The following is a 21,640-nucleotide window of genomic DNA, read 5'->3' as shown; positions in this document are numbered from 1 at the left end:
TTGGTGGTACTCCAACTCTCGTCAGTATCTCGTGCACCGTGTGAAACGCTCAAAAAGCAAATACGGTGATCAAGCAAAGCCTTCGGGGTCCTCAGTGCATTGCAGAGTTCTAGCGTGATGGAACTGTAATACCGATCTTGGGAGGTTCAGTGCAGGTAACTGCAATGTTGGGGACGTTGGTTGGATGTCACAGGCGTAGCTGTCACCTAGTTACGCTTCCGTACTGGATATCTCTGCGACTTTGGCTTATTAGGTATTGTCTTGCAAATCCACATTCTCAGCTCTGAGAGTCAGACTACTCATCCAGCTGAAAAATGGCGGGGTACCTAAGACCTCGTGCAGATGCAGCCTAATCTAATATGCCACCACGTTGCGACAGCCGCTCCGCGTTTAAGTTTCCACGATGCACCTTCCCAAAGACATCTATATGTCTGTATGCTTCCCCACGACTCCTAAACACGACTGCGACTTCGAACTGGATCTGTGACTAGCCACCAAGGGCCAAAACTCGACATATCGCGTGACCTTGCTGACAAGGCGCCATCACAAGTCCGGAGCCTCGCCCCTCGCAAGGCAAGATCAGCTATCGTAATATGGAGGTTCTGAAGCGACTTGGGAATCACAAGAGGAAGTATGACCGAAAAGCCGATACGGGCGAGGTTCTCAGCTTGAGAACTCCGGGCACAGCTGATAAGAGGACACGCTTGAACCGTTTGCAACTGTTCGAGAGTGGCTTCCTTAGTATTTTGTTGAGCTGTGCGGGGCTCGAATCGACAGATATTGACGAAAGCGAAGACGGCAAGCTTGCTACGCTCCTGACTCTTCTCGACAAGGTCGTGAATCCAGCTCTGATACACGATGTACCCCTCCCAGCTAATGTATCAGACCGAGAAGAGGACTACCCACGGCTGCAAATGCTATTGGCCTTTCTGGACAGCTTTGAGGGGTCCCTGTATATTGCAACTGGCCACGACCCCTTATTGTTCCTCCTTGATCAGGATGATCTGGGAGCGCAAGCTCTTTCATCTGTGCAGGAACTCAACCGCCTCTTAGATGGTCTTCGATTCTCATCGGGCCTGGATCGCCGGAGACCAAGCCAAGTCAGAGGTTCTCAGGAGCCCAAAATTGACAATCCAACACCTTTCTTCTATGACAATCATTACGAGTTCATCGAAAGACTACTGCACTCGGTCAACAGTGCATTCAAAGCCTGCAGGATTCCATCTTGCAATGCCTTAGCCTGCGACAAATTCATCAGTGAGGCTACAGGCTGCAAGAATCCATCCTGCAAATCGTCGCATAAGCTGATGCTTCGGCTCCAAGATGCCATTGGAAAAGACATTTCTCAGTCAGTGGGTGTCGATGTCTTTCTCTATTGCCCCGTAGCCAGTCAGTCTCCAGCAACTGAGCTCTGGCAGAGTGTTCAATGTCGTCTAGAGAGGTGTGGATATGTCCATATATCTTCTACATTTGCTTCGTAAGCATGCTGATCATATCACAGCGGATCTCAGAATGGCTTCGACTGCAGTCAATTATGCAAGTATGTACGATCGTCGTTGAGAGATCAAGAGGGGTTGATGCTCTTCTACAACACAGCGACATCAACCTTTCTTCCAAGTCAAGATGCCCCCAAACTTCCTGAAACAGATCCGAACAGATTTCCGATCAAGTCTCTTAGAGATCTGATAGAAGTAGATAAGGTGTTCGATGGTTACTCGTGGTCAGCGCAGCAAAGAGAGCCGTTTAAGATCGAAGAACGGCGGGCTTTGGCTGCCAAACTGGCCCTGCATCTGGCCCTATGCTGCTATTCTCAGCATACATCTCAACCGTGGAACCGTGATTGTGTTCAATTTCTTGGAACGTCTTCCAAACCGTATGACCGAGCGACACCGTACATACAGTACAACATCGGCGAGCCTTCAGTAGAAATGTTCAGCGAGGCCAAGGATCTGTCCCGCTTGGACGCATTTACGGAACTTGCAGAATTGCTTCTGGAGATCGAATATGGACGACCGACTGGGATCGAACAGAGTACGACCGATGTTGACAAATATCTAATGGTCAAGAACCATCTCGAGTTTCGCATCAAAGCTGAGGATGGGACGAGACAAGGGTATCTCCAAGCAGTAGAGGCATGTCTTCGATTTCACAAGATACTTGATGCCGAACGGATACAGCTTTCGCGCTTTGGCGAATCAGAAGGAAGAACGTGCATGGAGCTCATATGGAACAGAATAGTGTCCAAGATCGTCTTCGAAAAGACAGCGTACCAGCCAGCGCCCGCAAGAGGGACACCGTTGGTACCTACTATGGAGAACAGCGCCTATGAAATATTACCGGCCTTCGATACTCGACTCGAAAACGACGGGGTAGAGATTCATTGGCATGGTATCGCACCCCCAAAATACGGACCGACAAACCCAGAGACTGCCATTCAAAGGACAATCGGACGTCCAGACAACGACTCTCTGCAGTCAAGTCACATCATTCGACAGGGCTCTGCAAATGATCGCAGTCGTAATTCTCGTCTGAACAACGACTTTGTTACAGGTTGGGTCACAGGGCAGCCCTCGTCAAAGGTGTGTGACACAACTCAAAAACTTGGGGAACTTGACCATTTCGACTCCGCTGTAAAAACACCATCCTTAAATTTAGGAGAGCGACCACGGTTGAAGTATCGTCCGAAAGTACCTCCGCGCCCACCTGTGAGATTCTTTAGTGTGAACCTGCAGGGATCACTGGACGAGGAGTAAGTTCAGTCCTTTCGTGGAATAGTCTAAATTAATGTGCTTGACTGACGTGGAGCAGAAGACGGCGAGAGACCGCGAAATGGATCAAAGACTTCAAAGCCCTGAGACGAAAATACAAGACCAATCGCAATAGCCACTCGAAACTTAAGATAGCTATCTTAGACTCAGGTCTCGATATGACTCATGAGAAGGTCCTCGATGAACTTGAAATCGAACACGATAGAATCAAATACGAGTCATTCGTTGAAGGTGGTATTATGAGGGATGAATGTGGTCACGGTACTCATGTTGCCGGTATCATCCTGAACTTGACAACCCAGACCAAGATCTACGTCGCCAAAGTCATGAGCTCTGCTAAAGCCCGCGAGGCAGAAGAAGCCTCGGTCCGAAGCAGTATTGTACAGGTATAGTGCACCGGAATTATGTATAGCGAGGTCAATAACTAATTAGACTGTAGGCACTTCAATGTGCACGCAGGGAGTGGGAAGTAGACATGATCTCGATGTCCTTCGGCTACAGTAAGCCTGGTACGCCCGATGAGGTTGGCAAGGAGATCATAAAATGCCTCCGCCAGGGTATAGCTGTGTTTGCTTCAGCATCAAACGAGGGAGGCAATAAACCTCGGACATATCCCGGCAACTATCCTGGCGTCTTCTGCATTCACTCGTCAACCCCAACCGGTAATGCATCAACCTTCAGTCCTAGCAGGGATTGTGGAAAAGAGAACTACACAGCTGTTGGAGAATGTATAAAATCCTGGTGGCCTGCAGACATTCCGAAGAAAGAATCTGGAACGGACGATGGTTGGAAGCATCTTTCTGGAACCTCGTTCGCAACGCCTATTGCGGTGTCTATCGCAGCGTTCATGATTGGTTACATCCGCACGCATCTCTCGGAATACAGATGGAACATTCCTCCAACGAGCCCTGACGGTATTCGAAGGATCTTTCAGCTGATGATGCATAACCGGGGAGATGGGTATGACTGGTTGAGCCCGCAGTACTTTTTCGATCGCTTTCAGGAGGACAGGATCAAAGCAGACTTGATTAGCGATCGCGATGGTCTGGGAGGATACAAACTGTAGTCTATTAGGCCATCAGCAGATCCCAACCTGGTTCCAGCGCCAACTAATAGTGGTTCAGCCGTTCCATGCAATCAGAGTGCTTGCACGCCACTCAGCCTTATGTCAAGTTTGCCGATGTACAGCCCAATAGCACTTGTCTATATTTCTTGGTACACTGTCACTACGCAAAGACGTGATATTGCAAATAGCTCTTTTAGCCATCGACATGCGATATACCTGACCACACGATGCCCGAGACCCAGTGACCAGTTCTAGTTCCTCGTCTAGAAACTCCATTTCAGGCATCTCTGGTCCGTGTTTTGTGCCAGGTCACCATGCATGCATGTGGCGCTGCTGATGTGCGGGGTAATCTACACACGTTCTTGTTGGGTTACTGAACCATATTCAATCTAATCTGCGTCCGGCAGACCGCAAAGAGCAACCCAAACATACTCTCACAAGGGCACCTCACGCTCCGTATCATCGAAATCACGGAGGTGCTGTCTATCATTCGCTCAGCATGAAGGGCGACCCCCAGTTCGTCATTCTGAAACACCAGGCATGGATGAAGTCAGCAAATTTCGAAGACACCATCCTCGGTGCAATCGTCAAGGAGCCTCTGAGTCCGACCACAAATTATGTGCCTCAATCACCGGGCCTGAGCCATTGCGTGCAAGACGGTTCTGCTACCGACTTCTCGATCGACGGAGCTGGAAGCAAGTCAAACGAGTTCGTCGCTTCTTTGACCTCCATAGGAAATGTCAAAGTATCCGCAAACAAAGAAGACAGCTTACATCTGGCTGGGAAATACGTGCGCTTCAAACGCATTCAACAACTCGAACAATTCTGGGCCGATTTCAAAGAGGACACCAATATCAAAACCATCGTGCCAAAATGGGTCAAATGCCAAGGTGACTGGCCGGTTTGCCTTGTTGTCGGTATCATGATCTGCGAGGACGTCGAATATTGCACAGACGTAGAGGAGTCGAGCCAACGACAAGCAAGCGGTGAAGTTCCCATCGGACACGTCGTTTTGGCATCTACTGGCGTGAATATTGGCCATGTAGTGGATCCAAAACTTTCTGCAGATTCGACAAAGTATGCTGCCACTGCGTTCCGAGCCAAGATGGGTGAAAGCAGTATTTTCGCCGTCGAATTGAAGATCGTTACGACGGCATGGTTCAGTCAGAGACTGGCGCTCAAGGAAGATGGCCCAAAATTTGACCGTACTCGTCTTGCTGGTACCGAGTCGAGTGAGGAAGAAGACGAAGAGGATCGTCCCATTGCACTGAAAGATCTGATCCTTGAGGACCTGGACGCTGACACCATTAAAGACATGACCAAGTAATGGCCTTTGTCAACTCTCGCCTCTCAATTTTCCTCCGATGCAGAGTCAGATGAATGCCAATCACACTTCGAGCCTAATTTTGAAGGATAAGGCAGAGTGGTTAATTAGTTAGCTGTGTTGTGATCGAGATGATGGTCGTCGGTGCATCGGCACGTACTGTAGTGCCCAGTTGGACTTCGAATCTACACAAGCGCACCTTTAATTGGCAGCAGGGAACTACCTAACCTTAGATCGTTCCTAATATAAAGCCACAACTACGAACATGGCTACTAAAGATAGAGCTAAACCCTCTTAAGACCTAAGTGGAGCGCGTCCCTTGTATCCCCTAAGAGGACAGCCTACAGGGGAACACGAGCAAAGCCCGGCTTCCTAGGACGTATCATAATCCAATCCAATCCAATCCAATTCAAGTCACGTCACGTACTGTAGCGCTTCGAATGGAGCAAGCACACGCCCTTCATGGCGATGGAAGTCGTTAAGTTGATATCCAACTTCGCAGCTGGGTCCATCCAGACCCTGCACGCGGTCTTAGCGTGACATTAACTACGCGTTACTGTGAAACACGCCCATCAACTTCTTCACTCCCAGCACTCCTTTCATCTCACTAGAACTGTTGCGAGATTTACATGACATGCGGCAGTACAGAATGTCAGACATTGCGTCATCGCCGGCCCCCAGAGTCCACAGCGCCAAAGCTTCTCCCGCGGCACAACAGGTCCAAGGTCACTCCACCCAGCCACCAGCGGTTGAACAACGAAAAGACTCTACCGTAGAATTCCGCTGGAGGGTATCATCTTCTCCATCAAATCCACAATGCCAAGTTCGCCGTCGTCGGGATGGACCCGAACATCTTGCTGGAACGAGCAGGTGACACGATAAGCCAAGCAATACGGCCTGCATTCAAGCATCACGCTATGCTGCAAGAGGCATCTGTATAAGCATTTCTCCATCTCTTGGACAGCATATTTGCCATCGTTACGTAGGACGGGTGAGTGGGGAGCTTGCAGCTTGGGAGACAGGGTACGCAGGTACGATGTAGGAGTTCCTCTTAATCACGTCGCTGCCGTGCTCGCATCTCTCTGTCTCTATGTCTGCATCATCCTTTCTTTGATCGCACGACCAGGGCATTGTTCGATTCTACAGCATCGAACGTTCGCAACGATGGCACCTCAAGGCCGCTCGTCGGCCTCTCTGGTCGTGCTCGCGGCTGCGCTGCTCGAGGCGGCGTCTGCCTTCCCAGCACATTTGAAACCGAGAGCAGCGGCGGCTCCGTTTGCGCCGATTGACCCTCAGAACTGGGTCAATCCGGACAACATGACTTGGGACGACTTTGTTGCTCCACCGAGCACATCTTGGAGTGACCCTGCGCGCAAAGGGAGGGACCGCAACTTCAACATCGCCATGGTCGCTGTCGACTATCCTGGTATGCACACAGTTCAGGAAACCTCGATTCGCTCTGCTAAGTTCGCCTACTAGACAGTCCGTTTGTTGTCACCTTGGCCGCCAACTCTGATATCTTCGGCAACCCGCAGCCGCTCGCCGCTGGCCTGAAGCGCGAGGACGTTCCCAACTTCTACCACGACCTGCTGAACGTGCCGAACGAGCTCAATGAGGGCCACACTCTGCACGAGTACTGGATGGGCGACTCATTCGGCAAGTACGGTGTGGATTTGACAGTCTTCGGGCCCTACCGCATGCCAGCCAAGAGCTATCAGTACGGTATCGATGACGAAGAAGGTGGATTCAACGAAGATGCCTGCCCCGAGGGCCCACCATGCTCGGTGGACCTTCGAACAGACGCGCTCGGCGCATGGCGTAGTGATGTTGGCAATGCGACAGCTGATGCATACGAACTGGCTTTCATCCTTTCTGCGGGACAGGATGAGTCGTCGACGTGGCAAGAGTTTGGAGAGATGAAATTCCTGAGCAAGGAGGACGTTCCTGAGGAGTTTGGACCGCCAGCCAACAGCTCGCTCCCCAACCACGCCAACACTCGCTATGTTGAATGGACTTCGTGGGCTGCAGCTTCCACCATCTGGCCCAACGCTGGCGGAGGCTCCTCCACTCAGGGTGAATCGAGTGGTATGGCTACCTTTGCGCACGAGCTGTCTCATCTCCTCGGCATCGGCGACAACTACAACAACCCCTACAGCGTCCCTCCTCGCCGCGCGTACACTGGACCGTTCAGCATGCTGGATCGCGGATCCTTCAACGGCCCCGGCGGCCCTCACACACGCTGGCAAATTCCTCCTGTGCAGGGCGCATCCATGGGGTCCCTCCACACGATGCGCGACAAGCACCAGATCGGGCTGATCGACAACACACCCGTGTTGCAAGTGTCGCGCTCTGGGCTTGCGACGTCTGGTCCGGTGGTGGCTGAGATTACTGCGCGCTCCGTCGATCCCGGCAGCGGCCTCATGGGCCTGAACATCACCTTCGGCGGCTCTGGCGACCTGGCACGCGCATGCAACACGTCTCTCGACGCGCTCTGCGACGGCGGCGGGTACAACAACTACAACATCGAAGTGGTCGACCGGATGGGCGCCGACTCCTTCTGCCCCGACTCCGGGGTCATGATCAGCAAGACCAAGAACAGCGACCGCACGCAGCCATTCCAGTGGGTCATCGACGCCAACCCACAAGACGCACACGTTGTGGACTTTTACCTGCCCAACGGCACGGCACGGTACTGGAGCATCGGTGATTACAGACAGCTAGTCGACGCGCTGTTCCACGCCGGCACAAACTCGGGCAGTGCGTTTGAGCACGTCGACGAGGCGAATGGCTTGCACTTGTACGTGCTGGATATCAACAGAGATGCATCTGGGACCTTGAAGTACACGGTTGGCGTTCGCTCGACCAACGACACTCTGACGGCCAAACACGACGTCAAGCTGCGCCAGGGCACCGTATCTGGTACCTCGTCGTCAGAGGGCACCGTATCTGGTACCTCGTCGTCAGAGGGCGTGTGGTGCACGTTCCAGCTCGACAACACGGGCACGGCTGGCGCCAACACCACGAGCGCCCACCCTCAGGACCTGTCTGCGTTCCTTGGGTCGGACATTTTTCGTATCGATGCGGACGTCGAGGGAGAGGGCTGGGAGGTTGGTGTGCCTAATGCCGTTGCGCACGCCAAGTTTGGTGCGAGCACGCACGTCAAGGTCGCTGTGCGCAGCGGGTATGGAGCCGTGGACACGGCCACGGTGAAGCTGACTGTGACGAGTGAGAGCGACCCCAGGGTCAGGGCGCAGGAGAGCTGCAAGGTGCAGGCTTAGATAGACGCAGATGTGATGTGTTCACGTGGATATATACATGCAGCCGTTGAGAAGGTTCACAATCCCTTCTCTTGCTGCGATGCAGCCGTTCCCCACTCTTCACACTCTGGCGGCCGAGCTACTACCGGTACTGCAAGGCACGCATCGACGCAGCACACCTGCATGACGTGTCGACGTACGAAGTATGCACGATCCACAGAGTTTGTGGGGTTCGTGGCCATGCCAGCAGACCCTGGGCCTCACCGCCAGAGCTAAGCGAGCGTTCCGGCCCGTCGCACCAGCCCATGCCACTCCGGACGGCCGTCGACAGACGACACACGTCTCTCGCTGCCCCCTCACGCAACGCGGAGCTGTGCATTGTGGCGCGCTGACGAGGACGAGCAGCGCCGACATTCGCTCCGGCGCGCAGGAAGACACTGGCACGTGCTGCTGCCGTGCGACTTTGGCGACCGTCACATGCAATAGGCTTGGCCTGTAATACGGCCACCACATGCAAGCGGCTGGACTATAACACGGCCACCACACAGCGAAGCCGAGCGGAGTGCGCCACGATGCCGACACTCGACCAGATGGTGAAAGGCGCCCCGCCACCGGGCACTTCGGTCAACGACGTCGCCGCCTCGGCGCTCGCGCTCCCCCACCCCGTCCCGGACGCGAAGACGCGGCGCGCGCCGCTCAGTGACCCAACGTCGCTGCTGCCCAGCTCGCCGCCACAGATCTACCTCAACCTGCTCATCCTCGAGGCGAGCCTGCGCAGCCAGTACCTCACCCTGCGTGCGCGCCGCCGGCAGAACACGTTTGTGCTGACGCTGCTGGGCGTGTGGATCGCCTTCTTCTTCTACCTGCTGTGGCTGCGGCCGCGCGAGGACGGCAAGGGCATCGGCGGCAGTCAGTACTGGCTGCTCGACATGCTGCAGAAGGTCGGCTTCATCACCGGCGGCGTCACGGCGCTGCTCTTCTGGGCAACCGGCCAGTGGGAGCGCGGCGTGCGCTGGCCGCGGCGCTGGATCGGCGTTGCCAACCGCGGCCTGCGCGGGATGAACGCCAAGATCGTCGTCATCCGCGGCCCCTGGTGGCACGAGCTGGCCGAGTGGGCGCGCTTCCTGCTGCCCTTCAGCGGCGGCCTGTGGGGTGGCGAGCAGGGCGGCAGCAGCTATCACTTCATCAACGTCATGCAGGAGAAGTCGCACGCCCTCGACTCGGGCCGCCCGCGCCAACGCATCGTCGAGGACGGCAAGGAGTACGCCGAGGAGGACATCGCCCCGGGCGGCGACTACATCAAGCTCCTGCTGCTCCCCAAGCCCTTCACCCCCGACTTCAGGCAGAACTGGGAAATGTACCGCACCGAGTACTGGGAGCGCGAGAACGAGCGCCGCCTCGAGCTTAGAACGCGTGTCCGCGCCCGCCAGCGCGAGATTGCGCGCGAAGAAGGCGGGATGCTCTGGTGGACTGGCTGGCGCGGCTGGAAGCGTGCGAGGGGCTTCTCGTCGCGCGCCGACGTCGAGAAATCAAGCCACAGCCACAGCCACAGCCACAGCCACAGCCACAGTCACAGCCACAGTCTGAGCGCGAGCAGCTCTCACCGCCGGCGCAGAACGAGCACGCTCACCCACGGCATGGACGGCAGCCACTCGCGCACGTCGAGCCGCAGCTCCACCCCCGGGCCAGACGACGAGCGTCTCCGTCCGCTGGAGAGCAGGGAGCGCAGATGGAGCTCCAGCACTGCGGGATCCAGCCGCTCGACCTCGGCGCCCAGAGGGAAACCAGTCACGCAGGGCACTGCTGCGTCTGCGCGCCAGCCGCCCTTGAGACCGCAAATGCCCGGTGCCACTGGGAGCGGGAATCGAGCGGGGACGCGCACCAGCATGCTCAGCAACGCGTCCAGTCTCAGCGAGATGGAGGACGGATACGAAGCCACCAACGAGAGCAAGCCGCGGCCGCAGCTAAGGCGGAAGGGCAGTCGCGAGAGCGGGAGTGGGAGCGGGAAGGAGGCCGCGAGTGCTTGAGGCTCGAAGGTCGAGGTTGGGGGGTTGGATTTGATTGATCGATGATACCACGTTACGCTTCATGAGAAAGAGCGTTGACCACGAATTACTGGACGACACACACCCGGAATCCTCGAGCCGCAAAACACTTGCACTTCTCAGACGGCGTTCCACCGTGCGAACCTCTCCCGTCCCCGCACTCCCGCGACTCCCCTCAAGCATCGTGCCTGGCGAGTCAAACAACCCCGTCACCTCCCCATCGCTAGGCCCCGTCTCCATGACGCCCGCCCATTCGAACAGCTCAACCGCCTCAGCATCAAGCCGCGCCTTTTTATCCTTCTCCCTGCGCTCAGCCAGGCTGTGCGCCACGAGGCGGTAGACATTGTGCAAGGCGTACAAGACGGCGGCGAGGATGAAGGATGCCTGCCCGATCAGCTCGTCGTTGTGGATGCGTTCCTCCTGCAAGGTCGTCGGGGGGAGCGTGTGCAAGTAGTGTGTCCCTGTTGGCAGGGAAATGTTGAGCTGAGAGGTTAGAAGGATGGGGGTTGGTGTTGCTGGGAGGTTTGGTGTTGCTGAGAGGTTTGATGTTGTTGAGAGGTTTGATGGCATGGTGGGCTTGCGGTGCTGTGTGGGTGGGAATGTGCTGGGGGGGAATCTCAAGGGGGGATATGGTGGAATAGAGGTGTTGAGTGCGCGCTGTGAAAAGGTGGATGGTGGATGGTGTCAGTGTGAAGGCTGCTGTTCAGATGCATTGTGCGCATGGCAGTGTTCAAGGACGTACACCAACACTGCCCTCGCCCAACGACTGTCCAACAATGTAGAATCTGCGTTTTTATCCAGCCGCCGGTCGTTATCACGGCTCGCTGCCCTTTTCGTCTGGAGGCAGATCACTCACTGAGGCAGACAACCCGCGTCCAGAACCTACAGCAAGAAACAAACATGGCCTCTCTCGAGCCCTCAATCATCAATGTCCCCGTGTTTCACACAGATGTTTATACGCTCCTCGCGTCGACTGTCACAACGCTCGCCACCAAGATCTCGCCGGCGGCTTCGACTTCAATAGCATCGACGCTGGCGGATTCCCTGGCCGCCCTTCCAACGTCAATCGGCTTCCCGCCGCTGTCCTCGGCGTTTGAGGCTGCTCTCGTGACAGGCATTCTGCCGCTACCCTCAGCGTTCGAGGCTCCTCTCGCGACCGGCATCCCACCTCTACCCCCAGCGTCTGGCTCTCCTCTCGCAGTCGGCAAGACGCACACTCCCCCCATCGCACTCGTGGCTCTACTAGTCATCACCCTCTCCGCTCTGATTGTGTTCTTAGGACTCTGCTTCATCATCTTCCTGCGCTGCCGCCGCAGACGTTCGAAATGGCCGCACACCAAGCACGAGCTGGACAAGCACAACAACGACAGCCCGAAGCACGTCTCGCGGCCGCGTGTCTACGATCTCAAACAGGGCAGCCCGCCCGACCCGCAGGCGAACGACTACAAGATGCGCCAGCGCGCCGAGTCGCTGGCGCGCCTTGAGGGCCTCACTCCGGAGTCGACGCAAGAGCATCGCGCGCCGAAGCGGCTCCGCCACTCGCAGACGCGGCGTGCGGATAGCGCGGTACCGCGCGAAGCGACCATCGATGAAGAGTCGGCGGACTGGGAGATGCAGCACAAGCAGGCCCAAATCCACGTCCCGCAGCCCGTGCGAAAGTCGACGCCTGCCCACCTCCGCGCGCCAGCCAGCCGCGACGAGCACGCGCCCCCCTTCGACCCGGCACTCTGCAACCCTGACTTCAGCGGGATGTACGAAGACTGCGAGCGCGCGCGCAAAATGGAAGAGATTGTCGTCTGGCTCAGTGCTGCTGATGACCCCCACACCCGCGGGTCTGTGGTTGCGCGCGCGGCGGCCAGGGCGAGCGCGAAGACGGTGGGGTTGCACGCGCGTGTTGCCGAGAAGAAGGCAGCGGCTGCGCCGCGAAGGGACGGCGGGTCGCGGTTCAAGGAGCGGTTTAGTCTTGCGACGCAGTCGTATCATGGGAGTATTTGATTGTGGATTTTACATGTTTGCTTTGACTGTGATGCTCTGGCTAGGTGACTGTGTTGGATTGGGAGGTTGGTGTCATGCGAACTGCTATATGTCTACGTACATGTCAGTGTTGTGGGTATCCTTGATGGAACAGAAAACCCAGGTTTATGTCCTTGCTCTACATGCCGGAGTGACATGATCCAGGTTAGATCTTCGAGGGCGATAATACGCATCAGTTTCGCTTATTGAGAATGTAGCAAGTGCGTCCCCGCGACAGCTTGCTCTACTTGCAGCTCTTACTTGGGTTTGTTATTGCGATCAAATCCTCGGAGGCTTCGTACACGAGTAACTATAGGAGCATAGATCTTTACTTTAATTCGCTGCGCGTAGTCGGTCACTTTGCTAACAGCGCTGTTTTGGTACTTCAGTGCGGATCCCTATTCGGAATTTGAACCAGGCCGACCGACGCAAAGTGATGGAAAAACGGCATGATCATGCAATGCTCTGTGTTGATGATGAAGGAGGGACGGAATGCAGCAACGGAAGTACTTCGTAGCCTCGGTGGTCGGATGCCAAGCACACCGGCCTCGCCCAAAGAAGTAATTGCGGCCCCAATCCACTGAGCTCTTTCCCTGCATCAACACTCTTGTCGACATGGGTATCGGCAGCGGCATCGCCGTGACACTTTCGTTCATCAGCTGCATATGGCTGCCTGCCACCCTGCTTTGTTGCTTACCATGGATACAGAGACGTGAGTGAGCGCAGCAGTCCTGCAGATTCAGTCACGTGCAAAACTAAAGGATACCCAGAAATGCTGTACCTACACTGGGTCACCTTGTTCCCAGGGAAATGGCTTGATGAGCCTGAAAGAGCTGGGTTTCTGAGTGCGTGCACGAGAACCAGTTATGAATTATGATGTTCAACGCTCATGCGCCGTAGAAAACCAGGTCATGCCTTTCCGCATTGCAACCAAAGATGGTCACAGACTGTTTACGTGGCTCGTCGCACCGCTTGGTGTATATGCCAGACACCTGCGCGACTTTCTAAACGAGCGGTCTGGGGACGACGATGTCACCGAGAAGCTTGCGTTCCGTCTATTGCGAGATGATCCGGAAGCGCGGCTGCTGATATACTTTCACGGCAACGCGGCGACACTTGGGCAGCAGAGACGCACCGAAGAGTACCGCTCATATGCATCTGGGGCGTGCGAAAAGGTTTTTGTGCTCGCGTTTGACTATCGCGGGTTTGGGAAATCAAAGGGCGTGCCTTCAGAAGCCGGACTTCGAAATGATGCAGAGGCTGTGGTCGATTGGGCATTGAATGTCGCAATGATCCCTCCACAGCGCATTGTTCTTCTCGGCCACTCACTAGGCACAGCGGTCGTAGCGGCCGTAGCATTGCAGTACGTTGAGCTGGGCGTGGAATTTGCAGGCATCATCCTGTGTGCTGCCTTCACGAACGCTGGCAATGCGTTCGCCTCGTACTCGATCGGTGGCGTCGTGCCAGTGCTCGCTCCCGTCAAGATGATCCCAGCTATCCAGAGCTGGTTCAGTCGCAAAATCAGAGACACGTGGCGGTCTGATGTCCGCTTGGCTGCGCTTACCCGTAAGTTGAAGAGCCGCTTGAAGTTGTGAATACGGTACACATTGTGGTGCTGCGTGTCATAGACTACTGAAGGCCGGATTGCGACTAACTCATGACCAACAGACAAGTATTCCAGACTGCGACTAGTCTTCGTGCATGCTGAGAACGACAGCACCATGCCCTGGAATCAGACCGAGGAGCTGTTCAAGTCCACACTCCGGGCTGCAACCGAACCAAGTACCGATGACGATGCCTGGAGTGCGCCAACGCCAAAGTACGAGGCGGCTGATCTGGGCGAGGCTGGCAGGCAGGAAGTCTGGGAAACCGATACCGCGCGCATCGAAAAGCTCATAGCCAAGCATGGAGGTAAGCAATACCCCGCCCATTACAAAGAAGCCCAAGGAGTTGGCGTGCCCGTGGCGCGCTTCGAGATCGCTTTTGGAGATCGTAGATGTCCCTGGCGATCTTCCGTAGGCTACTAAAAACTTTGCCGAACCTACCGTGCTCCAGACTGCGTCAGTTCGCATCTTCTATTTCCGAAGACAAACGATGCCGATGTTCTTGAACTTCTTGAAGGCATCGACACCGCCTACGAAAGGTTCAAAGCGCACAAGCACAATGACTTCACTTCGCGGCAGCCGGCACGGCATCTAACCGCAAGAGGCTAACTACATTCTTCTAGACCACAACCAGATGATGACATGGAATCCAATCGCCCTTGCGATTCTCCAGACTTTCGGATTGACGGCTTCGACCACGCGCCTGTAGGGTCTTGGGTCTAGGTCTATTTGCGTAATTATACGATCACTTACCGACTCTTCCGTGCTCGTGAGGAACATCGTCGTGCAACACACAGCGAGCCGCCTCAGCTATTCGCGCTCTCAGAGGCTATGCCAGCATTTTGTAACGCAGACAGCCTCAGGCTCGCGGTTCGTAGCAAAGCGGCAACGACGCGACGTCTGCAAAAGCAATGCATGATTAATGCGACGGTGTGAGCCAAGGATCTTACGAAGCCCGCTACTTCCAAGCGCTGGCGGGTTCCAAGATGTCTCGGTGGCCTGGTGCGTCACCTGCTTTTGACCCTCTCATGACGTCCCAAAGCGGACGCACCGGATACAAAGCCCACCTGCGCGCTTCACTGCGGTCTGCATCCATGCTCTCGTAAAATTTACAGACGGCCTTTGTTCTCGGATTTGCTGTTCCAAGACCCGCTTTCAACAAAACCTCCACTCGCTTGTGTTTCACCTGTCACTGCTATATCCACTTCAAGAGCGTTGCAGCCGCCGACCTTTCAATATCATATCGTTGTTGCTACTACTTTTGCAACCTCTACATTCCAAGTCCTAAAACAACATGCCTGCCATCGCCCACCTTGCACCTCGCTTCCTCGAAGGAGGCTCTACTGGAGGCATATCTGGGACCGCCATCGCCGTGCTTGTCGTGGTCGGCATCATCCCTGTCATCGCCCTCATCTGGGTCTGCATATGGCTGCTCTTCTTCTACAGCAGCGGACGCAACTGCTGCTGCATGCGCCGCAAGACAGCCAAATCGGAGCCTGCAGCAGTCGAGAGCCTTTCCGGTGCGGACACGCTGAATGAGAAGCACGACTACACCATGCCGCAGCGACCAGATCCCGCCTGGAGGACCGAGAGTGGATCTTCCAGCGAGCGACCGAGAGACAACAGGGGAACTTTGAAGAAGCACCACGCCAGGGAGAGCATCCAGAGCCAGTGGAGCAGCAACAGCACCGTTCCTGTTGTGCAGGAGCCCAAGCAGATGGTATGAAGGGATGTGGACTTGACAGCACCCCCCACCGTTCCTGTTGTGCAGGAGCTCAAGCAGATGGTGTGAAGGTATTTGGACTTCACAGCACCACATCACCGCGTGCTTGTAATACAGCATTACAACAACAAACCGAAACCATACTACCGCCTTAACAAACCGAAATCATGGCTCTTCGCGATTCCACTGGATCCTCTGGACACGTTGTTGCCAGCGAAGCTCCGATTCTCATTTCGCCGAACTCCGAAATGAATGTGAAGCCAGGACACTGCTTCACTCGGTGGCAACCCGACCACGGATTCTCGGCAGCATCGCTCGTATGCACGCAGCACCACATAAACCACGCCAAGAGCAGCACCAGCACAGATCCGCCAACTCCGGCATGTTCGCCAAGCTCGCGCTTCGCTCCGCCAAGGTGCATGTCCTTTGTTCACGACGGTGGCGTTGGTGTTGAAGCCGCCGCCTCCGGCACCACGCGCATGGCAGGAATGCGTTCTTGGAGATCTCGCATCCACTACCTCGGGAGACCGGGGTTACAGATTACAGGCTACAGACCCCGGACCCACTCTCGCTTCGCACGCCAAGGGTCCAGGCGTTGTGTGCTGTTTGCGGACATCAGCGTGCACCTCGTCGCCGCTTTCTCGTCCTCGGGAGTCTGAAGCGGAGATGTCAGAGGTGCAAGTGGGCTGTACTGTGTGATCGGCACATGTGCGACGACGGACAGGGTTGAGACGTCTGGGGTTTCGAGTGGTGCAGATCTTTACATGGAGTGAGATGAGGCTCTGCACATGCTGCATGCCGGGTACTACCAACGTGTAATGATACCTAAACGATTAATGATTGACTATCCTTGCCGTCAGCTGTGTAGATTGCACTAACCATCTAAATGTCTCGTTGCAAGGGCCGGGTTGCACCTTCCCGTGAATTGAATGCTGTCCAATCAGCAGCGCTAATGCCACCACACCAAGAACACAGCAATCTGAGGCGCCACCACGCGTTCACCGCATCGCGAGGTGGGGCAAGTCGGCCAAAACGCGTCTGAGAGATGCATTTGAGAAGCCAATTGAAGGTCACCTGGGCAATGTTGAAAGGAAGGTACGGCGCCGATATGTATGTGCCCTCCTCAACGCGCCGGCGCCCCAGGTACTTTCAATACGACTCGATGCCCCTCAAGGCAGTGCCCCTCCTGCTGTGATGCACAACATTCTGCTCGACTGCGACCTCCCTCACGACGCTCGATTACTGGCCACGGGCTGCGGGCAGTTTCCAGACAGATTCCCAGGCAGCAGCTCTCAGGACGGCGCAGCGGCGAGACTCGTCCGGTTTCTTAACGCCTAAGGCCGGTTGCCATAATCACCACGGGCGCATAACCAGCGATTCGCCGCCCGTCGTCCGCCGCATCGCTCCAGTACGTCAGCACATACAAAAGTGCCGTGCAGCGCCTCGCAACGCGCCCCAGCGTTCGAGGTGTCCTGCAACGCAAGACCGCCACCATTTCCAGCGCGGCTTCTCTTTTTGCCCAGCTACGCATGCTGAGGCTGTACTTACGGACAAGACCCGCCGCACGTGGCGCGCTTCAGAAGACGGTTGGCTTTGGAGGCGCGAGCTACATCAGCCTCAGTCTGAGCACCCCAATTAAGATGGGCGAGAAGAACAGTAGCACCGTGGCTGCGCGCGACGAGGACGAGGCGAGCGGCGAGCTGAGGACGAAGACGCAGCAGAGCCCGCTCGCCTCGCAGCGGGCCGAGGGACAGGCGCCGGGCCGCATCGCAAAGTGGTTCCCGCTGAGCGCGAGCGACGGCTTCTCGCAGTGGGTGAGTTGCGATTCCTGCCTGGTGTGACGGTGGGCGCTCCCCTAACGTGCGACAGTGGGCCGGCCTGTCCCCCATGGCCACGGAGCACCGCGTCATGTCCTTCATTCCCTACCTGCAGAGGCCGCCGACACACACACAGACTGGCTCGGCGTCAGCGCCGACGTCGACGTCACCGTCGACGTCACCGTCAACGGCGGATCTCGCAGCGCCGCCGAAGAAGTCGGAGGACCACACCACGACTGACGCCCTCGCGGATCCGTACGGCCCGCGCCGGTGGAACTCGCAGATGGTCGAGCTGAGCGGCAAGGGGCGCGCTTTGAACGAGTTCAGCGTCGAGCGACTGGGCGAGGACGTCGAGGAGCACCTCGTCATGCTGCACGGCTACGGCGCCGGGCTGGGCTTCTTCTACCGCAACTTTGAGGGCCTTTCGCGGGCCGAAGGCTGGAAGGTGTACGCGCTGGACCTGCTCGGCATGGGCCGCAGCAGCCGCTCGACGTTCAAGATCCACGCCAAGGACAAGGACGGTAAGATCGCCGAAGCCGAGTCGTTCTTCATCGACGCCCTGGAGGAGTGGCGCATCAAGCGTGGGCTGGACAAGTTCACGCTGCTGGGCCACAGTCTGGGCGGCTACCTCGCCGTTGCCTACGCCCTGAAGTATCCAGGCCACCTCAACAAGCTCATCCTCGCGAGTCCCGTGGGGATACCAGAGGACCCATACGCCGTCAGCGAAGAAATGCCCGATCCAAGCGACTCCACCATGGCCAACGAATTCACCCAGGACGCAGCCTCAACCCGCAACGGCGTCCCGCCCTCGACCGCAGACAACAACAACTTCCTCAACCAAGCGAAGAAGAGGGCCGAGAAGCCAAACCAGCCACCCCGTCGTCGCATGCCTGGCTGGCTCACGTACCTCTGGGAAGCCAACATGCTCTCCCCGTTCACCTTTGTGCGCTGGAGTGGTCCGCTGGGCCCGCGTCTCGTGTCGGGGTGGACGAGTCGACGCTTCAGCCACCTGCCGGAAGAAGAGGCGCAGGCGCTGCACGACTACAGCTACGCACTCTTCCGCCAGCGGGGCAGCAGCGAGTACGCCCTCAGCTACCTGCTCGCGCCCGGCGCGTTTGCGCGTTCGCCCCTCATCCGCCGCATCCACGGCCTGGGACGGCAGTGGATCGGCCCGCACGCCACGCCCAGCGTCGACGGCGACACGCCGCCCGAGTCCGTCTCCCTCTCCCACTCCGGCTCGCAACCCACCCGCGAGAACGGATTCCCGGTCGTCTTCATGTACGGCGAGAATGACTGGATGGACGTCGCGGGCGGCCACGCAGCGGAGCAGAGGATCAGCGAGGAGCGCGAGCGCGTCCTGAAGGCACAGAGCAGAGAGCAGAGGGAGAAAGACCAGGCTCAGGCCAAGGTCGTCATCATCCACAAGGCGGGGCATCACGTTTATCTCGATGGGTGGGAGCAGTTCAACCGCGTCATGCTTGAGGAGATGCGGGAGACGAGGGATGTGGACCGCAGAGCGACGGGTCGGTTGTAGGGTGCAAGGTCCTGCAGCGTTGGAGACTATTTGTGTAGCTTTAATGTGGCCTTTAGACTTGCAAGTCACATACCCTTTGACGACAGCGAACTTCCTTCTTCTGCTGTACCGCCTTGATCCTTGGACATGTTATGCTCATTCGCTGGTGGTGCCACTCAATCTCCCGGACGAAGCGCTACTGTCGTCCACTCCGGATAAGATGGCGTGTCAAGGATCACGCAGATCGACCTAATTTTCTGCTGAACAAATCTTCATTGGGCATAATGTTGTACGGAATGCCTTACTATTGTACTGTCTACCTTGCTTCTACATCATTACTATTGTACTGTCTGCCTTGCTTCTACATCATTATTATCGTACTGTCTACCTTGTCTCTACATCATTACTATCGTACCGTCTACCTTGTCTCTACATCATTCTACTACATTTCTCCACCTTATTTCTGCATCAATCATCTGCTGAACAAGTCTTTATTCAGCATCATTTTATACATACTGCTGTACTACACCCCCCTCCCCCCCCTACCCTCCCCCTCACTTCAACAAAGGCACATCAATAAACTTACGCACCTGCCACTCCACCTCGCGGCTGCATCTCCCTCACGATCCCGGTAGCAGCCTTGTCGTCCTGCTTCGCCCGCTGCTTCTTGTCCTCGCACTTCTTCACCGTGTGCAGATAGATGAAGTAGCCCGTGATGGCCAGCAGCGAGGGCGTGAAGATGCATAGTGCGATGAGCAGGGGGAGGGTGATGGGATCAATTTTGGGGTCTGGGGCTTCAACGGGGGTTGAGGAGGACATGGTGTGTAGTTTAGGTGGTTGTTTGGTTGGTTGATAATTTGGTGTTTGCTGATTGTGGGGAGAAGGTGGGATGCGTATTTGCGGTCATGTATGCGAGCGTGAATAATGGATACACACGTATCGTAGATGAGCAGCCGTTGGGACAGTGGTTGTGCGGTCACAATGCGAGCAGACAGATATCGATAGCACTGTCAAAGTCCAGCAACGCGTGGAACTTGTAGGAACGAGCGACATACAAGCTGGGTGACAAGACGTGGATCAATCGACACAGTAAGTTCTAGTTGGACAAATTACGATCATGTGCATACAGTCCTCTCACAGCGTCAGTGCACGTCACATCTTTGCCTACAAAGCTCGGCCTCCATCCTTCCCATCACCCTTCTTGTACTCCGACATCACAGGCGTCGGCGGATGCATCGCCAGACCCGAAGGTCGACGGGACTGCACAAGCGGTTCCTGCATCTCAAACACCTCACCTTCAGCCTCTACAACTCCACCCTCCTTTGCGGCCCCCCTTGCAGCCATGCTGGCCCGGACTGCTTGAAATCGGTGCATGTTCGCCTGGATATCGCAGCGAGACCATCGCTGCACGCCTAGATATTCCGCACGCTGTCGCTTTGCGTCGAGCACGGCAGCCACATCTGCGGGTGCTGATTCAGAGTCTTGGACTTTGGACCGGCGCGCTCGCCAGCATGCCAGTGCGAGACCGACGAGAAGCACAAGTACTACCGCGCCGACAACGATGCCTGTGATCTTTGTGCTAAAGTTGTCCGAGGCAAAGGTGGTGCTGGCATCTGTTGACGACGGGTTTGGCGTTGGACTGGAGTTCGACTTTGCAGGCAGTGGCTCTGCGATGTTGGACACAGCAAGACCTGCCGGGGGCGTGTGGAGTTCGAAAGCTGCTACAGTTATCTTGGGTACGGGTGTGAGGATCTTGGTGGGTCGGACTGGCGCTACAAAGCCCAGTGGCTTCGTCTGATAGATTAGCGAGGCCGTTGCAGTATCGACAGCTGGGTCATGGGGAACGGTTGAAGTCAACATGGTATAAACAGTCTTCATCACGCCAGTTCCCGCTGGCTGTGTTGCCATTGACAGATTTATGGTGGATGCCCCCATAAACGGGACTGTTGAGAGTGTAGGTGCTGGATCCAAAGTAAATTTGGGCAGATTCGGGGCTCCAGGCGCTGTGGTCGGCCAGTTGAAGTTAGAAAGACCTGCGTGAGATATCGTGTCTGAGCACAAAGACAGTCTGAGTAGTGGTGAGTTGAACAAGGAATTTCAACGGTGAATGTGAGACATGATATAACTAGGATATTAGAGTGTGTTTCTGTACATCGTCGTGCTGTGTGAATGCACAGTGTTGCCTTAGGCGTGCAAAGCAATCAATAGTCAAAAACGCGAGAATCTGCACCGTAGACGTAGCACGAAAATTTAGCAGTCAAAGTGAACAAGTGGCGGCTCTCTCTATCTCTGTATGCACTTGAGTCACAGGAAGTCACGGGCTGTGAGGAGTTTTGGGAAGGATAAACGCAGTAACTTTTCTAGATCTGAGAAAATACCGAACAAACTCAGCTATTTAGTCCCTTTGAACATAGCAACCCAATCAGCGTCCGATTGACCGCGCATCTGAGACCGCACCGGCCGAGGTCGCTGAGGTGCCGCCATGGTGAACGGTTGCGGCTGCATGGACA

General features: G+C 56.0%; 11 protein-coding genes across 11 annotated transcripts; 9 read left to right on the top strand and 2 right to left on the bottom strand.

The window, feature by feature from the left end:
• The first annotated feature begins 414 nt into the window (after positions 1 to 414).
• M421DRAFT_424355 (uncharacterized protein) lies at positions 415 to 3,958 on the top strand. Its single transcript, XM_033593728.1, has 4 exons — positions 415 to 1,441; positions 1,502 to 2,749; positions 2,809 to 3,154; positions 3,208 to 3,958. The coding sequence occupies exons 1-4, from the start codon at positions 594 to 596 to the stop codon at positions 3,832 to 3,834; spliced, it is 3,069 nt and encodes a 1,022-aa protein (XP_033445190.1). The 5' UTR covers positions 415 to 593; the 3' UTR covers positions 3,835 to 3,958.
• A 285-nt stretch (positions 3,959 to 4,243) lies between these two features.
• On the top strand, positions 4,244 to 5,557 carry M421DRAFT_424354 (uncharacterized protein). The gene has a single exon (XM_033593727.1). It carries the CDS (start codon positions 4,334 to 4,336, stop codon positions 5,159 to 5,161), a length of 828 nt encoding a protein of 275 aa, XP_033445189.1. The 5' UTR covers positions 4,244 to 4,333; the 3' UTR covers positions 5,162 to 5,557.
• Positions 5,558 to 6,322: 765 nt separating this feature from the next.
• M421DRAFT_71344 (M6 metalloprotease) lies at positions 6,323 to 8,436 on the top strand (the record flags this gene model as incomplete). The annotated part of the gene is made up of 2 exons (XM_033596783.1): positions 6,323 to 6,584; positions 6,638 to 8,436. The coding sequence occupies 2 exons, from the start codon at positions 6,323 to 6,325 to the stop codon at positions 8,434 to 8,436; spliced, it is 2,061 nt and encodes a 686-aa protein (XP_033445188.1).
• A 551-nt stretch (positions 8,437 to 8,987) lies between these two features.
• M421DRAFT_71281 (uncharacterized protein) lies at positions 8,988 to 10,442 on the top strand (the record flags this gene model as incomplete). Its single annotated transcript, XM_033596775.1, has 1 exon — positions 8,988 to 10,442. The coding sequence occupies one exon, from the start codon at positions 8,988 to 8,990 to the stop codon at positions 10,440 to 10,442; it is 1,455 nt and encodes a 484-aa protein (XP_033445187.1).
• Positions 10,443 to 11,360: 918 nt separating this feature from the next.
• M421DRAFT_95080 (uncharacterized protein) lies at positions 11,361 to 12,455 on the top strand (the record flags this gene model as incomplete). Its single annotated transcript, XM_033598267.1, has 1 exon — positions 11,361 to 12,455. The coding sequence occupies one exon, from the start codon at positions 11,361 to 11,363 to the stop codon at positions 12,453 to 12,455; it is 1,095 nt and encodes a 364-aa protein (XP_033445186.1).
• Positions 12,450 to 12,665, top strand: M421DRAFT_424349 (uncharacterized protein; the record flags this gene model as incomplete). Its single annotated transcript, XM_033593726.1, has 1 exon — positions 12,450 to 12,665. A coding segment is annotated over exon 1 (160 nt), but the record flags the coding sequence as incomplete, so codon positions are not given.
• A 580-nt stretch (positions 12,666 to 13,245) lies between these two features.
• Positions 13,246 to 14,500, top strand: M421DRAFT_8376 (alpha/beta-hydrolase; the record flags this gene model as incomplete). Its single annotated transcript, XM_033597556.1, has 3 exons — positions 13,246 to 13,318; positions 13,374 to 14,039; positions 14,142 to 14,500. The coding sequence occupies 3 exons, from the start codon at positions 13,246 to 13,248 to the stop codon at positions 14,498 to 14,500; spliced, it is 1,098 nt and encodes a 365-aa protein (XP_033445184.1).
• Positions 14,501 to 15,371: 871 nt separating this feature from the next.
• On the top strand, positions 15,372 to 15,803 carry M421DRAFT_8375 (uncharacterized protein; the record flags this gene model as incomplete). Its single annotated transcript, XM_033597555.1, has 1 exon — positions 15,372 to 15,803. One exon carries the CDS (start codon positions 15,372 to 15,374, stop codon positions 15,801 to 15,803), a length of 432 nt encoding a protein of 143 aa, XP_033445183.1.
• Positions 15,804 to 17,440: 1,637 nt separating this feature from the next.
• Positions 17,441 to 19,151, top strand: M421DRAFT_8374 (alpha/beta hydrolase fold family protein; the record flags this gene model as incomplete). The annotated part of the gene is made up of 2 exons (XM_033597554.1): positions 17,441 to 17,614; positions 17,670 to 19,151. 2 exons carry the CDS (start codon positions 17,441 to 17,443, stop codon positions 19,149 to 19,151), a joined length of 1,656 nt encoding a protein of 551 aa, XP_033445182.1.
• Positions 19,152 to 19,598: 447 nt separating this feature from the next.
• M421DRAFT_8373 (uncharacterized protein) lies at positions 19,599 to 19,949 on the bottom strand (the record flags this gene model as incomplete). Its single annotated transcript, XM_033597553.1, has 2 exons — positions 19,599 to 19,609; positions 19,721 to 19,949. The coding sequence occupies 2 exons, from the start codon at positions 19,947 to 19,949 to the stop codon at positions 19,599 to 19,601; spliced, it is 240 nt and encodes a 79-aa protein (XP_033445181.1).
• Positions 19,950 to 20,294: 345 nt separating this feature from the next.
• On the bottom strand, positions 20,295 to 20,990 carry M421DRAFT_8372 (uncharacterized protein; the record flags this gene model as incomplete). The annotated part of the gene is made up of 1 exon (XM_033597552.1): positions 20,295 to 20,990. The coding sequence occupies one exon, from the start codon at positions 20,988 to 20,990 to the stop codon at positions 20,295 to 20,297; it is 696 nt and encodes a 231-aa protein (XP_033445180.1).
• Between the last annotated feature and the right edge of the window lie 650 nt (positions 20,991 to 21,640).

This window comes from Didymella exigua (genome assembly GCF_010094145.1).
Source record: "Didymella exigua CBS 183.55 unplaced genomic scaffold M421scaffold_34, whole genome shotgun sequence".
NCBI lineage: Eukaryota > Fungi > Ascomycota > Dothideomycetes > Pleosporales > Didymellaceae > Didymella > Didymella exigua.
This window is presented reverse-complemented; position numbering and strand designations above follow the sequence as displayed.

What these genes read in the sequence shown, in the direction of transcription:
- M421DRAFT_424355 (XM_033593728.1), top strand. Translation starts at nt 594, where the DNA reads ATGGAGGTTCTGAAGCGACTTGGGAATCACAAGAGGAAGTATGACCGA. An exon ending in GTTCAATGTCGTCTAGAGAG is followed by an intron (nt 1,442 to 1,501) that starts GTGTGGATATGT and finishes ATCATATCACAG; the next exon opens with CGGATCTCAGAATGGCTTCG. An exon ending in CAGGGATCACTGGACGAGGA is followed by an intron (nt 2,750 to 2,808) that starts GTAAGTTCAGTC and finishes GACGTGGAGCAG; the next exon opens with AAGACGGCGAGAGACCGCGA.
- M421DRAFT_424354 (XM_033593727.1), top strand. Translation starts at nt 4,334, where the DNA reads ATGAAGGGCGACCCCCAGTTCGTCATTCTGAAACACCAGGCATGGATG.